At 38.8% G+C, this 17,448-nt stretch overlaps 1 protein-coding gene across 2 annotated transcripts in view; it reads right to left on the bottom strand.

The window, feature by feature from the left end:
• Positions 1-17,448, bottom strand: part of SPAG9 (sperm associated antigen 9) — a 106,663-nt gene that overhangs the window by 22,435 nt on the left and 66,780 nt on the right. For both annotated transcript variants that reach the window (XM_081318300.1, XM_081318301.1), the window contains exons 16-20: positions 15,471-15,566; positions 14,733-14,900; positions 13,080-13,251; positions 11,061-11,288; positions 7,995-8,190 (exon numbers count right to left, since the gene is read on the bottom strand). In XM_081318300.1, coding sequence (XP_081174426.1) covers positions 7,995-8,190; positions 11,061-11,288; positions 13,080-13,251; positions 14,733-14,900; positions 15,471-15,566 — 860 coding nt within the window. The remainder of the gene's footprint in view (positions 1-7,994; positions 8,191-11,060; positions 11,289-13,079; positions 13,252-14,732; positions 14,901-15,470; positions 15,567-17,448) is intronic.

Raw genomic sequence — 17,448 nt, 5'->3', positions numbered from 1 at the left:
CTGACTACCTCCTACTTAGATTATTGTAGCACAGGGGTGTCAAACTTCCGGCCCACGGGCCAGTTGCATCACACAGAGGCCGCGCCCAGCCCAGCTCCAGCAATGCAAAAAAATCACGATACATTGCGACACGTCACGTCACGACTTTGACACCCGTGCTATAGCATATGTAATGTGGGATAAGCTGAAAAAAAAACAGCCAGGCTTCTATCAAAAATTTAACATACCAATACTAGCCAAACTTCTCTAAGCCCCATTAGATTCCTGAGTTAATAAGTTACGGTGCTTATTATTACATATAAATAAATCAAAAGTTTGGGCATTGCTTATTTGAAATGGCTTTCCTCATATGCAGTTTTCTGGAAGCTATGATCTTCGTTTGGGCACATGATGTGAAGAAGGCTAAATGCTGGAAAAGACAGAAGGAAAGAGAAGACAACAGCTAGCAGCATGGTGGATAAATTCAATTAGTGACCATAAGTGCACCATTGGAAGACCCTGAAGACCTGGAAGAACAGGTTAGAGTCAGATCATCATGGAGAAAATCTATCTATGAAGTTGCTAAGAACCGATAGTAACTGGATGACACATAATCAATCAATGATCTTTTACCAGAATTCTTTTTCCACAGATGGTGTCTCACCAGGTGGAAGCCTAGCTTACCCAAAAATGACTAGGACCAGGGCATTCTCAGTGGTAGCCCTGGCCCTGTGGAATTTCCTCTTTCTGTTTCATCTGTTTTAAAGAATATTTTGAAACAAGCGTAAAAGGAGCTGTTGCTGATTTACAGGTTACATCACGAGTATGCAATCTGTACTTTAACTCTAATGCATACATTAGAACCATATACCAATTTGTCTCAGTGTTATGCCATATTCAATTTGAAGATATTTTCACTGTAGGATTTCTGCTAACAATTCATTTGATATTCATTATCATTTGATAATATCGGAATATTTTCATCAAAGATCAGCATATCATTTTACATAAGGCATCATTATGGAAATGGAAATTTTGGCTGACCAACTTTTCTTTGTATACTGATTACTTTAAGACTCTTTAAGCATGACACACTGAGCCTGAATTCCTAAAATACTTGAACTGGACATACCACAAAAGATTTTTTAAAAAAGTGGATGGAAAGGTCAGTAATTGGATTGCTCATTACCTCCCTCTCCAACAGATATTCAATTGACAAGCAACAGGGAGAAAGCAGAACTATTTAACTCGTTTTTTGTATCTGTCTTTACACAAAGGGAAAAAACAGTCCAACCTACCAAACCAGTGCCATAAAAAACAGAATAGAAACGCAAGTTAAGATAGGCAAGAAAATGGTAAGTGAGCACCTGTCCAGCCTAGACGAGTTCAAATCACCAGGACCAGATGGATTACACCCCAAGGTTCTCAAGGAACTGGCAGACGTGATCTCAGAACCACTGAACTATATTTTTCAAAGATCCTGGAGCACTGGGGAACTACCAGAGGACTGGAAGAGAGCTGATGTAGTTCCCATCTTCGAAAAAGGGAAAAAATAGATCCAGGAAACTACAGACCTATCAGCCTGACCTCAATACCTGGGAAGATTCTGGAAAATCAAACAACAAATCAGCGAACATCTTGATGCGAACAAAGTTATCACTAAAAGCCAACATGGGTTTGTCAAAAACAGATCATGCCACACAAACCTTATTGCATTCTTTGACTAAGTGACAAAACTAGTGGACCAGAGGAATGCTGTAGATATAATTTACTTGGACTTCAGTAAAGCATTTGATAAAGTAGATCACAACCTACTACTTGATAAGATAGAAAAATGTGGGTTAGATAGCATCACCACCAGATGGATTTGTAGCTGGCTGGCAGGCCGTACTCAGCGTGTGGTCCTCAATGGAACTGCATCTACATGGAAGGAAGTGTGTAGTGGGGTGCCCCAGGGCTCTGTTCTGGGCCCAGTGCTCTTCAACATCTTCATCAATGATTTGGATGAGGGGATAGATGGGGAACTCATCAAATTTGCAGATGACACCAAGCTGGCAGGAATAGCCAATACTCCAGAAGACAGGCTTAAAATACAGGAGGATCTGCACAGACTCGAACACTGGGCACTATCTAACAAAATGAAATTCAATTGTGAAAAAAGTAAGGTTCTACATTTAGGCAGGAAAAATCAAATGCACAGGTATAGTATAGGTGGTACCTTGCTCAATAGTAGTAACTGTGAGAGAGATCTCAGAGTCCTAGTGGACAATCACTTAAATATGAGCCAGAAGTGTGCTGCAGCTGCCAAAAAAGCCAACACAGTGCTAGGCTGCATTAACAGAGGGATAGAATCAAGATCACGTGAAGTACTAATACCACTTTACAATGCCTTGGTAAAGCCACACCTGGAATACTGCATCCAGTTTTGGTCACCACAATGTAAAAAAGATGTCGAGACTCTAGAAAGAGTACAGAGAAGAGCAACAAAGATGATTGGGGGAGGCTAAAACATATAGGGAACGGTTGCTGGAATTGGGTATGTCTAGTTTAAGGAAGAGAAGGACGAAGGGTGACATGATAGCAGTGTTCCAATATCTCAGGGGCTGCCACAAAGAAGAGGGAGCCAAGCTATTCTCCAAAGCACCTGAAAGCAGGACAAGAAGCAATGGATGGAAACTAGTCAAGGAGAGAAGCAACCTGGTGAATGCTCCAACACTGGAAGTTTTTAAGAAGAGACTGGACAGCCATTTGTCTGAAATGGTATAGGGTTTATATAGACTGTATAGGGTTTCCTGCCTGAGCAGGGGGTTGGACTAGATGACCTCCAAGGTCCATTCCAACATTATTTATTATTATTATTATTATTATTATTATTATTATTATTATTATTATTATTATTATTATTATTATTATTATTATTATTATTATTATTATTATTATTATTATTATTATTTCCTCTTGCAAAAGAGCAATTTCCCAGCAAATGTAGAGAACCGGCTAGCAGAGAGAGAAACCTCTACAGAGAAAAGACCACATACAACAGAAGAAATAGTGAATGAAGGCGAATGTGTGTGTCCCAAGATAATGTTGAAAGATCCAATTTGGGTCACTCACTGGGTCCAGAGATTTAGCCTTACAAGCTTTCAAGATTCGTGCTGGAGCCCGTCCTCAGGGAACTTCTCTCTAGCAGTATGTCAGAAGAAATAGTTTACTGAGTGAGGATCAGATACTCTGCACTCAAGAGTAGAAAAAGGATCCTCTCAGAAGTGTAGCACTACATTTTCCTACAGCAGAGGATAAAATCCATAGTTGGAACTTCCTACAGAGGTCCCAATTGTGGAACTTTTTCAACCAAAACACCACCTGCAGCAGAATCCTTTTGCTAAAGGGTGCATCTCCTCTACAATAGTTTACTGGCATCTTACAAAGAAGATGTGGAGAACCACACGATCATTTTATATTGTTCAGAAGATGATTATTAGAGTAGCTGATGGCTATGCTCTGTGTGAGACAGACCATTATTCCTGCTGGGACAATAGCTAACTAAACTTCATAGAAGGATATGCAAGTGCAGGTATAACTGATAACCACTGCCAATAAACTTTCAGTTTAAGGAAACTTTCTGAAATCAGAAGGAAAAAAATTGAGAGATAGTGATACTTCATCCAGGTTTTTATAACAGCTGATATCCAGCTTCTGCCACTGTTTTTTCAGATAAGTGGACAGATGGTAAACAAGGAACCTGTTATCAGCAGAAAGTTTAACAGACTTTAGGGCATAAATTATCTTTGTATGCCAACAGGATGTACTCAGATTTTACAGATATTAAGAAAAGCCATTTTTCAAGTCAGAGCCACTGTATAAATGGTCTGAATATGTCACAGATCAGGGATTTTAAGAACCGGTCTAACTCTCATAAGAACAATGGTGCATACATAAAGACTTCAATAAAAAGGCATGTGAAAGAATAGCTTGATGTGGCAGTGTGTGGATACAGATGATCTTTCAGCCTCTGCAAAAACTGGTGGCAATATTGAGAATTTCCATTTCAATGTGGTCAGTTGCAGGCACTGATCTAGTCCAGACTGAAAAAAGACAAGCACCTGAAGAACCAAGAAGCAGAGGGACCAAATCCTCTTTGTCCAACTCCAAACAAAAAAGGAACAGTTGTCAAATTAATGTATACAGACTGTAGATGTTCCAGGAAGCAAACAATAGCCCCTAAGATGACTACTGGCTTAATTCTGGATGAAGCATGGCTCCATCAATTACTGGTAGAAGAAGAATCCTCCAATGGCTTATCTTCTATAGGAATTGAGGATTATTCCAAAGGACAATGTATGGTATTTGAAGTCTCTCCTGCTACTATCAAAAAATCATGGGGTAAATAGAAGATCAGCCATCCAGACCTTGAAAATTGGTGCTTGAAGAGCACAGCCTCAGTGTCATCAGAAAATTCTAAGGGGGGCTTCCGGTTCTGGATCACAGCGCTGGCAGACGTGCAGGGGGTGATTGCTCCTCCTGCGGTCCGGTTTTCTCTCGCCAGGGGACCCTGAAAGGGGTCAAAAGTCGCCTTGGAGGGGCGACGAGCAGGGAAGAGGACCTTCTGTTTGATCCAGAGCAGCTCTTCGGACCAATGGAGAAAAGATTGGCCACTCACATGGCCCATCATTAATGCTGTTTCCAGCCGAGGCCAACTTTACAGCTAAGCACTTGAAAGCACCACAGAGGAACTGGGTGAGATCTGCCTTCTCTCCATCCCAAGTTTTTTTTCCCTGTAAAAAGCTTTTTGAAACTGCCTCCCCCTATGAGGAGAGAGGGAAGGGAACGTTTTATTTTCCCACCCTCTAAAATGGTGGCATTTGATTAAATAGGGGTAATAAAACCCTGAAAAATACAATTAAGTAATTGAACTTACATCCTTCTCATATCTGGCGACCCAAATAGTTCCTACTTTCACGGGAACTTGCTATTTTATTTACTTGACAAAAAAAAAGACGAAGAAGTACCTAAATTGGATAAAAGCCTAGCTTTTCTGAAAAGGATTTTAAATACTATTGGGGACATCTTGTGGTCAAGCTTGATACAGCAAGTGAATATCTCTGGCAAAGAGACTTATTTACAACTTAGATCTCTCCTTGGTACTATCTAAAGATAAAAAGCTGAAACAGCTGGGAGGTGAAATTGGCTTCTAAGAACCGTGGAGGTGAACATTCACTGACTTTTGTTTAAAAAAAATAGCCTCCACTAAAGGACTATCTATAATTATTCCAGAAATGGAGGGGGACCAGCTACAAACTTCGATTGATTATACTTGAAAAAATCCTTGAAGCTACTAATTAATTCCAGACTGAAAGATAAAGGTGCTAGCTTGCAACTACAAACTAAAATCCAGATTCCAACTAAAGAACTTACAATGCAGAAAACAACAAAAGTGGAAGAAATCAATACTGAGGACCTTAAGGAACAACAATATATTGAAAACTCTAACAACCAAATCCTGATTGCAACTAAAGAACCTACAACTCAAAAAGTAACAGAAGCGGAAGAAAATAATACGAAAACAGAGGATGCTAAAGATCAACAAGGACAGCTTATTGAAAACCTAGATAACCAAATAATAACTATAAAATTGGATATGACTTTCTACTTAAACCAGAAGAAACCAGAGGAAGAAAAAGACCAGACCGAACTGAAGATAAGATACTAGAGCAAATACTGAGATTTGAACTATCAGGGCAACAACTTAATGATTATAAATGGACCAGTTTTTTGGAAAATTGATGACCAGATTTAACATGTGCCAGAATGAAGGGACACCTATCTGATAACTTAAAGGCATTGGTATGGAAACCTGGTTGGCAAAAAAAGAAAGCTAGAGAGATCTTAAAGGTTACTCTACTAGTAAGGTGTGATGTACTAGGACAGGGGTAGGCAACCTCGGCTCTTTTATGACTCATTGACTTCAACTCCCAGAATTCTGGGAGTTGAAGTCCATGAGTCATAAAAGAGCCGAGGTTGCCTATCCCTGTACTAGGATGAGATATAGAAAATGTTTATGAAACAAAATCAGAATATATTTATGTAAGTATTATGTGTATTCTAGATATTATAACTCTTGTGTAGTAAAATAAAGGAAATTTGGGTTATGGATGTTACCTGCCTCCAGAAGTGGTGAATGCTCCAACACTGGAAGTTGTTAAGAAGAGACTGGACAGTCATTTGTCTGAAATGGTATAGGGTTTCCTGCCTGAGCAGGGGGATGGACTAGATGACCTCCAAGGTCCCTTCCAAATTATTATTATTATTATTATTATTATTATTATTATTATTATTATTATTATTATTATTATTATTATTGATGTTAAAGGTTAAATTGGAATACTGTAACTAAAAACTAAGAATTAGGTAAAATTTAAAAACAGGACATGGATATGTATAAGTAAATATAGATTGATAACAAGCTTTAACTGAGCTTGTTATGGTTCGAAATGTTTAAGTATGTTATATTAAATGTTAATGGAAATAGAGAAGGAATTTTTGATAATGTAACCTGAGATATATACTAAAAAGTTTGCTATTGAACTATTGATTACCCAGTCACCACAATGCTTTCTAATCACTTTGATGTTAAATTGGAAAACTAATAAAACTTGTTATAAAAAGAAAAAAGTAAACTCTAAGGGGAAAAGGAAGTTGTTGAGCACTTTGGAGACACTGGAGTGATCAGAAAGAATAGAACTAAGATAAAAGTAGAAAAGGGGTTCCCTGTGACAACTTGTGTACCAGAATGGGGGACTGCTGTCTTCTCTGCTGTTAAGGAGACAAACGGTCCTGGCTATCAAAGTTAGGGAGAAGAGTACCCCAAGCTATATATCCTCCTCTACTGAATAAAACAAGCATGCTGAAATGCACCGTGCAACTGGTTCTACTGGTTCTTCCCATCCAAAGAAACAGTAGAACTAGGAAGGCTTATCTTATGCTAACTGAAATCTCTGCTTGCCATTCCAATATAAGACAAGAATTAGAACTCATGAACGAATCATGACTTCATATTCCAATTTGTTAGGGGGGGGGAACGGTTGGGATCCTGGTACATGAATAATAAAAGAAAGTAAAAAGAAGGAATTTAAACAACTACATACCAGCATTCCTGATCATTCATATGAAGCAAGTATTTCAACTTGCTACTTTTGCTCTGACTCTGAATAATATGTAAAGACTGCCAAACACTCTCTTTTGGCAAAATGTGTTAAGCATGAAGTATTCAAATAACCAATTCATAAGTGTTTGGTATTTTTATATTATTTTATTTGTATTTATTTGATTTTGTTTTTTATTGTGAGCAGCCCAATATTATTTGTTAAGGGAGGTGTGTGTGTGTGTGTGTGTGTGTGTGTGTGTGTGCATGCGCGCGCGTGTATTCTAAATAAATAAATATTGGAAGTTATTTATATGCTAATGGCATGCTTACCTGTGCCATTTAAAATCTGAGTGCTGCAACTACGTGAATCACAGAATAATTTGCTTATTTCCTTATTTCCTTGGGCTTAAATGTCACTGTAAATCATGGAGCAGCTTACAAAACCCTCTCCAGTTAGAGAATCATGAAGAGTACATTAAAATGGCAAAAGAAATAATAAGACCAAGCAACAAATTACAAGTGCAGTGAACTTTATGCCAAGGAATACACATACACCAAAGCAAGGAATTTCCTTTTTCCCCAACAATGCTTCACTCCAAACTCTTTGGAACAGTCAGGGTTTAATAACTTTCTGAAAATTAACACAGAAGAATGTAGTCTAATCAAGGAATGGAGCAAGAATCCAGTTCCAAAGAACTGAGATTGAGAAAGCTTGTCCTACTTGACCCGCCACCAATTCATGCAGATGACATTTTCTTGAAGAGATCCAAGGGCAGACAGATCACCCTTCCAGATTTCAATGGATGGGGAGAAACCATCCAGTAAGTATTTCCCTCAATTGCTTCATGTTGCTAGTACAAAATAGGCATACCTAGACTGGAAGGCTGGAGAACCTTCTACGGTATCTTGGACTCCCAAAGGATCTGTGAAGACATGCTCTGTGTAAACGCCACTTTGCGCAATATCTGCTACTTCTTCTCCCAAGCCAGCACTGACTTCTGTCGCTTCAGTTGCTTCCTCTGCTGTCTGAATATGCTCATCTACTGCATCATTTTCAGCTGTAATATCTGAGTAAATTTTCCAATTATAGGTGAACTTGAATGATCATACAGCTCCCTGCTGTTATGAAGCATGCACGACTTTAAGTATATTAATTAGTAATTTCTCTTCAGCTTCTTCAAATATTCCCTTCTGTTTTCTCCACTAAGAAACTGTACTTAAATTAATATACAGGAAGCATGATAGTGAGGAGGTAAGTGAGGAATTCACCCATCTTATCTACTTGCTATATAACATCAGTGTATACATTCTTCATCCTTGCTCTCAAAATAACATATTGCACAAATACACTGAAATGGATTAAAAACATGACACTATCTACCTTGAGATATTTGCTCTTCCAAATTGAAAGAAGCCTTCTTGATAAACTTAGCAGTGAACATAGAATTATTTCATCATTATATACAACCCATTTTAATTTCCAGTTCACTGGTCGCTGCCTTTATTTTTTTAATTTGATTTATACACCCTATTCTATTCAAGCAAATATTTACGTCAGCTATTTATTAATAGAATCTATTTTTCCTTCCAAACTGAACCACGCCAAAAGACAGTGATAATTAGCCCTAACATAATTCAGCCAGAAACAAAGGGTTTTTGTGATTAGCTTTTTGTGAAAGTATTTTATGCACACTGTCATCCCCATCTTTCCTTTCTCCACCCAACCACAAGGAAACCAGAAATTGTTAAAACCAGGGCTTTTTCCCCCCTCATAGAACGCTCAGAACGGAGTTCCGGCACCTTTTTTGGATGAAACCTTGTAGGGTAGGCAAGGCAGATTGTATGACATGCGTGAGTTCCGGCACCTTTTTCTTTTACAAAAAAAGCACTGGTTAAAACTAACAATTGATTATTGATGTCTTTAAATTTAAAACAATTATTTTGGGAAATAAGACCATTCTAAACTATTATTTAGGAATCAGGTTTTTTTCTTAAAATAATTATTAAGTTAATGGCAGCTTTGGGCTGTGCAATAAAACTCACGTCCTATTCAGTCACACACTTCTTGAAATATTAAAAGAGGCCTGGAGAAATGTTTTTATCCCACCCACAAAATTGAACTGCTTTTCCCACATTCACTGAAGTTAGCATAATTTCTGAAATACAGAACTTCCTATCTACAGCTTCCAATATAAAGCCAGGCTAAGGTTCATTGAAAATAGGAATGAAAGTTTTGGTTTGTCTTTTTACTGTTGCAGGAATAACAAACCTGAGTACTGATGCTGACATAAGCATTTATTTGTTATTAAGTAAAAATAAATGCTTATGTCAGCATCAGTATACAGGTAGTCTTTGACCTACAACAGTTAATTTAGGGAGCACTCAAAAGTTACGACAGCACTGAAAAAAGTGACTTATGACCGTTTTTCAGACTTATAACCATTGCAGCATCCTCACAGTCACATGTTCAAAATTCAGATGCTTGACAAACGGCTCATATTTATGTCCCAGGGTCATGTGATCCCCTTTTGTGACCTTCTGACAAGCAAAGTCAATTGGAAAGCCAGATTCACTTAGCAATCGTGTTACTAACTTAACAACTGCAGTGGTTCACTTAACAACTGTGGCAAGAAAGACTGTAAAATGGGGCAAAACTCACTTAACAAATGTTTCACTTAGCAACAGAAACTTTGGGCTCAATTGTGGTCATATGTTGAGGTCTATATATCAGTATTATATTTAATATAATGGTAAGTAAAGAGAATATATGGAAGTGACACTGTCCTCTCCATCCCAATCTCTGCTTGTTAACTATAATGTAACTGGTTTGTATGATTAATGTGTCATAATATTTATGTAAATGCATCTTAGTATATTATAAAACAGTATCTTTTTCTGCATTTTTTAAAAGAATGAGATTTCCCCCTCCAGCTAGAAATCCCAGGGAAAGTTAGAAATAAAATTATCTTGTGGAATGAACATAATGCCAAATAATAATGTATTTGTTTTCTTAGTTGCACTAAGCTACATTTTAGAAGCTGAGTAGGAAGAGACCTCCTACTCGACTAGCAGCATTGTCAGTTTGAAATCTAAACTAAAATCCTGGACAACGGCGACCACTTCTATATTGTTGCTGAGACCCTACATCAATATAACTACAAATTGGTAGGAGCCTAACCCAGGGCTTTTCAACCTTTTCACCCATTGTACCACTTTTAGGATATGGCAACATCCGAGTACCACCAGTCGCCTAGCAAGGTGTCAAAAACTTGATGACCAAAAAAAAAAAAGGAAAAAAAGTGAAGTACAGGTAGTCCTCGACTTACAACAGTTCGCTTAGTGACTGTTTGAAGTTAAAATGGCACTGAAAAAAGTGCCCCCCAAGCCACAGCGGAGCAAGACACCTGCCTGCCCGCCCGGCGGAGCTCTTCCTCCTCTCTGAGGTTTTCATTGCTGTGAGCATTTCTGTTGAGGATTGGCAGCAGGGGTGAGGTGGTGGTGGTGGGTGATTGGTTTTTATTTCCCCTCCCTGCTGGGTGGTTGCAGCAGGTTTTGGGCACTTCACATGACCCTGGGACACTGTGACCGTCATAAATATGAATCAGTTACTTCTGAATGTAAATCACAAGACCCTGGAGATGCTGCAACATTCCAGCTGATTGGCGCTTCCGCTGAGCCCTAACAGCCCCGAAGAAGCACTGATCTTGGTGCTTCCACTGAGCCCTGACAGCCCTGCAGCTCCAGCCGTCTCTCGCTCAGGCTTGTGCGGTGCTGTCACCAGTTCACCTCCCCCGCTACTTTTCTAGGATGGTTGCATACCACCTGCCAGTTGCCAATGTACCACAGGTGGTACCTGTACCACTGGTTGAAAAGCCCTGGCCTAACCCAACAAAGAAGAGCTAGCCTCTTTTTCACAGAACGTCAAGTATTTTTATACCTGGCGGTTTGTTTATCTCAGGTGAAACAGTATTGGCACTGTGGGTAGCAGCAGAACTTGCAATGCCTTCAGCTGTACATCCAACTACTGTGATTCCTCCTAACAGATAGTCTGCGTCTGCTGAACTATTGTTATTTATGCTGCCACACAAGGATGACTTATCCACTACACCAGAGTCTGGTTCCTGTGATCCTTCTTCTCCTGTAGGGTAGTCAGTCTCTCGAGCCCCTGAAAGAAAAGGTTACATTTGTCAGCTTGATTATCATTATCTTCCAACAGAAGGAAACACATGTAGCTCAGGGTTCAGCTGTGGAGTCCTAGGTGCTGAGAGATAAACCACATTTACATACCATCCAAAAGAAAGAAGAAAGCTAAGAAACAAACAAGACCGTAACACATCCTTTCTAGCATACCCTAATCAAGAAAATTACCAAAGAGAAAACCACACCCCAACCAACACTGGTAAGCTATATAAACAGGGAGCAAACCCCACACACATTAGCATTGTTTAGGCTACCTACTCAAAGGTAATGAAACATTGCAGACAAGCTCAGAGAACACCTAGAATTCTATAAAGGAAAATATTTGTAATTCGGGGTAGAAATGAGAGGTCCTCAGTGCTCTCTGAGCTTGGTTGTTTTCTTGCAGACTAGCACTGATGACGTTACCCAGTCTGGGTAATGAAACATCTGCAAGAAAACAACCAAGCTTGGAGAGCACAAAGGACAACTCACCTAGAATTTTCTATGCAAATCTCTTTTATTATGTGAACTACTAAACAAAATTTATCAGAATCAGAAATACTCAAGAAGAGGCCTGGACATTAAGAAAGAAATAATACTTAATTTTCTAATATAAAATGTACAAAGCATCTCATTTAAGCTGTAAAAATATACAAGACTGCTATCCACCTTAAAACAGAGTAAAAGAGAAAACACAAGGATCCTCTCCAATCTCACGTAAAACTTACTCAAACTACACTTCTGTATAGAAAGATCACATAGGAATAAACCATAAAAGCAAAGTATTTTGTGGTAAATTAAAAGGAAAGCACATTTATTATGACATGGGTTTTCATGGTCTGCTGCACATGAAATCTTAATTGCAAGTCTCCAATCAATAAGCCCTTTCAGATTCAAAACAAAAAAGTTTACGTTGGATATTTCACAAAATTGTGAAAAACAGAATAGGAAGATAATGAGATCCAAGAATATTCTACTATGGGGCCAGAAGAAAAGAAAAAACTGATTCTTGTCACCTATAGCTCAAGTTAAAACCAATCAAACATCTATCCACTGCTCAACTAGGGCAATGACATTTTCTTCTAACAGGATTTTAGTGATAAATTGTTGTCTGTAATCTAACCTAGGTTAAAACAGTTACTTAACAGGAACAGATTCTACCTACCAATGAGACACAAAAATAAACCCCTGGAGTAAATCCAACAATTTCTCCATATTTATTTGACCAAAACTTGTCTAGTATCTAATAACAACATCCACAATTTTAGGGATTCATCTACCTGTGCTCATCCTTCAATCTGAGCACAACCTCACAGGCTAGTCGTGCCCAAGGCCTTTTCTGTAAGACAGATGCTGTGCAAATAATATTTATAATAATAAATTAAATAAAGACACAATCCTACATATTCAGAAACTGTTCTGAGCCTGACACAGTTTACATTCGCAAGATCCTATAGATTCTTGGCTTTATAGTGACACTTGTTTATTTATTTCAATTTTATATGCCCACCCATCCCATCACTGTGACCTCTGGCCAGCTAACAACAATTTAAAAAATACAATCAAATAACAATCACTACATAACCAGCAGGAAGGATGAGACAGCTTTACTTGGAACAGCTTACCCCTGCAATGATATCCGTAACACCATTAAACCTCCACCTCTGTCTATCCTGGATGCGTGAGAAAGACCAAACCCAGGTTTATCCAGTTTTGTCAAAACAAGGGGAAAAGAACCCCTATTAGTTTAAAACAGTTGTTATGCTGTGTCTCTTACCTGGCACACTAGCTATACATAGCACATGCGAATTGCAAACAATGAAACTGTCTAGGATGTTTCCTGGCTGGTTAGCATCTACAATGATAACTTTTGTAGCAGAATGGGTACTCGTACAGATCCAAACAAGGCTTGACAGTTCTTCTTGATTTCTCAGCTCTTTTTGCTGGTCCTGTATAGGGGGGAAAAACAAGACCAAACAATGTACACCTACAATTGTGTCACGCAGGATGTGTTTTAAAGCGTGCAATAACTATCTCTGCTTTACGGCGAGAGGGCAGCAACACCCAGTTGCCAGATACATATTTGAAATATGCATTTGAATTAAGGAGGAGTTAATAAGATGCAATAACTGGAGCTGGACACTCAATAAATTTAAATAAATAACAACATGACTGTACTCTGTTGCTACTTCCATAACCCTTGCCTCACATATGTATCTTCCTGAGACTACACCCCTGCTCTGTGAGCTCAGGAAAAAGTACAACTTCTTTAAGGCGGTGACAATGAGTGCCTGAGTGCACTCACTTCCCCTCTGAGCCACTTTTTTTTTCCTTTCCATTTTGAGCAGCTGCATGTTCCTAATGAGAGAATGACCCTGAGACCCTGCAATCATATCAAATACATGCCGGTTACCAAGCGCCCAAATTTTGATCAAATTTTGATCCCATGGGGATGCTGTGACAGGCATTAAGACAGAGGACCGATTTTTTTCCCCTCAGTGTGTTGTAATTTTGAATGATCGGTAAATGAACGGTTGTAAGCCGGGGACTACCTATAATTCCTTAGCATACAAAGCAGGAAGTGTTTCTAATAGTTTGCAGCACCTTGCAAATAAGGAATAGAGGTGCAAGTGCCACAGTAGATTATTAGTCCCCTTCTGAAATTTATCAAGTGGTTGCTGAATGTGTTTGGTTGCAGAGAATGTGGAATACTCCTTAGCTACCCAGAATGAGCAAAAGCCTTGAAGCATGAATGGATTCCGCAGTCTCCGGCCAGTTTTCCAAAAGGAAGATTTGACAGGGAGCAATTTCCTAGTTGACAGAAGGATCCAAATTCAGTTCTCCCCATATAAGAACTTCCAACGACAGGAGAGGGAGTTAGAGAGACTGATCCCCAAATATGCCTCCAACTGTAATTCACACTAACCAAAGTGATGATTTTGATTACTTCCCTCCCAATAAATCCAATGGAAGGCAATATGTTTTTGTTTGTCATTAAAGGGGGAAAAAATAGGGGGAGAAAAAAATATGTAACTACTCTTTAACTTCTGTTCTGGCAGGGCTTTTTGAAATAACGATTCACTTTCCTGCTATGTAAAGCAAACTGCCAGGCACAAAGAATCAGGACCATTCGTAAGGTTGTAGCATAGAAGATTTATTCAAGCCTATATCAAGAATCTAGTCAACTAAAGTTCAACATTAAACTAGTGCCATATAAGGGTCAACGGAAGTCAGGAGGGGTTGCACTTGGGAGTGCTTGTGGGAATGCACAAACTGATGATGAACTTAACTCTGCACCCCAGCTCTGCCTGCTCTTCTCCTACACACACACAGACACACACTTCAAATTCAGGACTATGAACTAAAGGTACTTTCAACTACAAACACGAAGCAGAAGCTATTTGCATTTTGAACCCGCTTCTAGCATTACCTTGAGTTCTTGATCCAATCTGTCCAAGCTATTTTGAGATGCACTTCTCGGTTTGCCGTTGTCCATGTCTGTAGCTGCAATATCATTGTAGAAGACACTGGCACCAACTACTGAACCACCATCCCGTGTTTTCCCTCCAGATAGGTTCGCTCCTACCGCACACCATAGCTTTAATGACAAGAGAGCTTGATAAACATTTTATCAAATTAAGCTTTATGAAATGCTAACAATGCTTTAAGTATAGCCTGTACCTGAATTTAATAATCAGAGACTCCTACAAGTTGGTACTTTCATCCATCATGAATCAAGTACCTTGACTACAAGCCAACCTGGCATTTACAAACAATCGCTAGAATCCAGGGCCATTGTGGATCCAATAACCAGGCACTGAGGGTAGAAACAAGGGCCAGGCAAGTGGGACAGCTTTCAAATAGAAACACCCAATATCCCTAAGTACATCCTCCCATCATCACCATCATTTATACTCTAAGGAATAAAGGAAAATATAACACTGATTTGATAGGAGATTGCCTGCCGTACTTATTTCCGTCCATTACAGTCATGATGTTTCAATCTGCTCTCTCAATCCCCCCAACTCAGATCATGCACATGTTTAATGCGCTTCCACGCCCACCTGACACATAACAAATCAGCTCACCCCTCACAAGGTACCCAACAGCCATTTTTGGCATTTGTTTGTAGTATATGAGGAGACAAAGAAAAGAAAAACTCATCTACCTTCATGGAGGTATCCTTTTCATCAAGTGGTCTCAGATAAACAGGCACAGGCAAATTCCTCATCCTGCTGTCACCCTGAGCACCACCATTTATAATCTACAGAATGAAAGAAAAAGTAGCGCTTATTTTGATATGAGGGTGCAAGCCATCAGTGAGTTAATTCTTTCTATCATCCAGGAAGACGGGAATTCTGTGACTGCATTTCATCCTATCAGACCCTTGAAACACAACGAAGAGGAGATTGACACAGGAAGAGTACTCTGCTACAAATATGAAAGTCTGCTCCTAACCAATTAGCTGAAGTTTGGAAGCTTCCATCTCACAAAAGCAGAAACAACTCAGTGATCAATCCCACTCTTTGTTCAGTGTGAACAGGCATTCTGAAGAGTGATATGCATAACTGGGTCTTGGTAAATCGAAGAAGACTTGCAACACTCTTTTTCCAAAGGCCTTCACACTGAGGTAAGGTGACCAAGCTCTAGCATTTATTGAAAATACTTGATATATAATCCACAAATATATTCCAAGAATCATCCCTTAGTGATGATACAAACAGCTATTCTACTCTACCACTCTAATACTTTCAAGCATCTTTCTGCCCAATATAACTTCCAAAAGAAGTCCTTATTATCCTTGGTCCTTAGGTGGGCAAATGGAGGCTTGGGTAAGGCCCCAAGGGATGACTTTGTAAACCCCCAAAGGACAGATTAATATGTGACTCATTTTAGAAAAGTCTTCAGGTATAGGTAATTGTGGTTTTTAACTCATCTGAATTATAGTGAAACCATATACATAATACTCATGAGCTTCAAGCCTAGATTAAGGACAGCATATTCAAGCTAAAGCAAATCTTTGAGGGCCATCTAGGAATTACTCTGTGATTGCTGAATTCTAATGAAGCATTTTCAATAACTTCTTTAATATATTTAGCATATTCTAATATTATGAGGATATGCCTTTCAAATGCCAAATAGCTAGACACAAGTAGTTTGAATCTCAGCAGACCGTAAGTGCCAGATGATTCATGAGTCTATTTCCCCCATGTGAAAGATCTCTGACAGATTCTGTACCCCATAGGAATCTTCTAAAATTACAGTCATTCATTTAGCTCTGAGCATCAGAAGTGTTTAAAGTATATACAGGCCTCTTTGATTTCTGTTGTATTCTTTGAGGGAAATATATGAGTCTTGTGATTTGCTGGGCTGTAATGGGATTTACATTTTGTCCATACCCATTCTAGTGCAAGAAGCTACTGTAATAGAGAATGAAGCTCTATGCCTGCGGAAAACTGCCTACAGAAACAATGTGGCTTAACTACTATAGCAGAGATGTTAGTCTCTCAAGAAACTGAATCAGACAAAACTAACGCACCTGCACTATTCAAATGAGACTTCCAAAGACATTCAAATTTATTTGTGGGAAATGTTTATCCATTCTCATAAATATAAAAGGTTATGGGCATTTTAGCTTTTAAATCAGAACATAAAGAACTTTAGCTCCCAAACCTCTCTGCCTAATTCTTTCTAATTAGGTATATATCTTGGTGGACAGAAAAGCCACTGCTCAGTGTTTCTAAATAATCCATCCCAACTATTTTTTTTTCATTCTACTCAATTTGAAAGATAAACTTTGTTTCAGATATGGGACCCAAGCTAAATCATATAGGCCTTGATTTCATCCAAGTTATTTTCCAAAGCATCAAACTACACCCAGGCCTACAGTAACATCCCTAACTAGATTTTTAACAGCAATCAAAGGTCTCTTGTCAAGATTTCCCCTTTGTGGAGGAAGTATGGAATGGTGATGCTGAAATTACAATGGCAATAATTGTAACAGGAATCAATATCCTAATCCCGTCATCTCTGAAGCAACACGAATTCCAAACAAGGCAAAAGAAATGATGATCAACATGGGAGCGAACATCAGACTAAGCACACTATGCCCACATTCACCTCTGAGATATTTATTTTTACCTTCT

This window comes from Vipera berus, assembly GCF_964194415.1.
Source record: "Vipera berus genome assembly, chromosome: 2".
Lineage (NCBI taxonomy): Eukaryota > Metazoa > Chordata > Lepidosauria > Squamata > Viperidae > Vipera > Vipera berus.
This window is presented reverse-complemented; position numbering and strand designations above follow the sequence as displayed.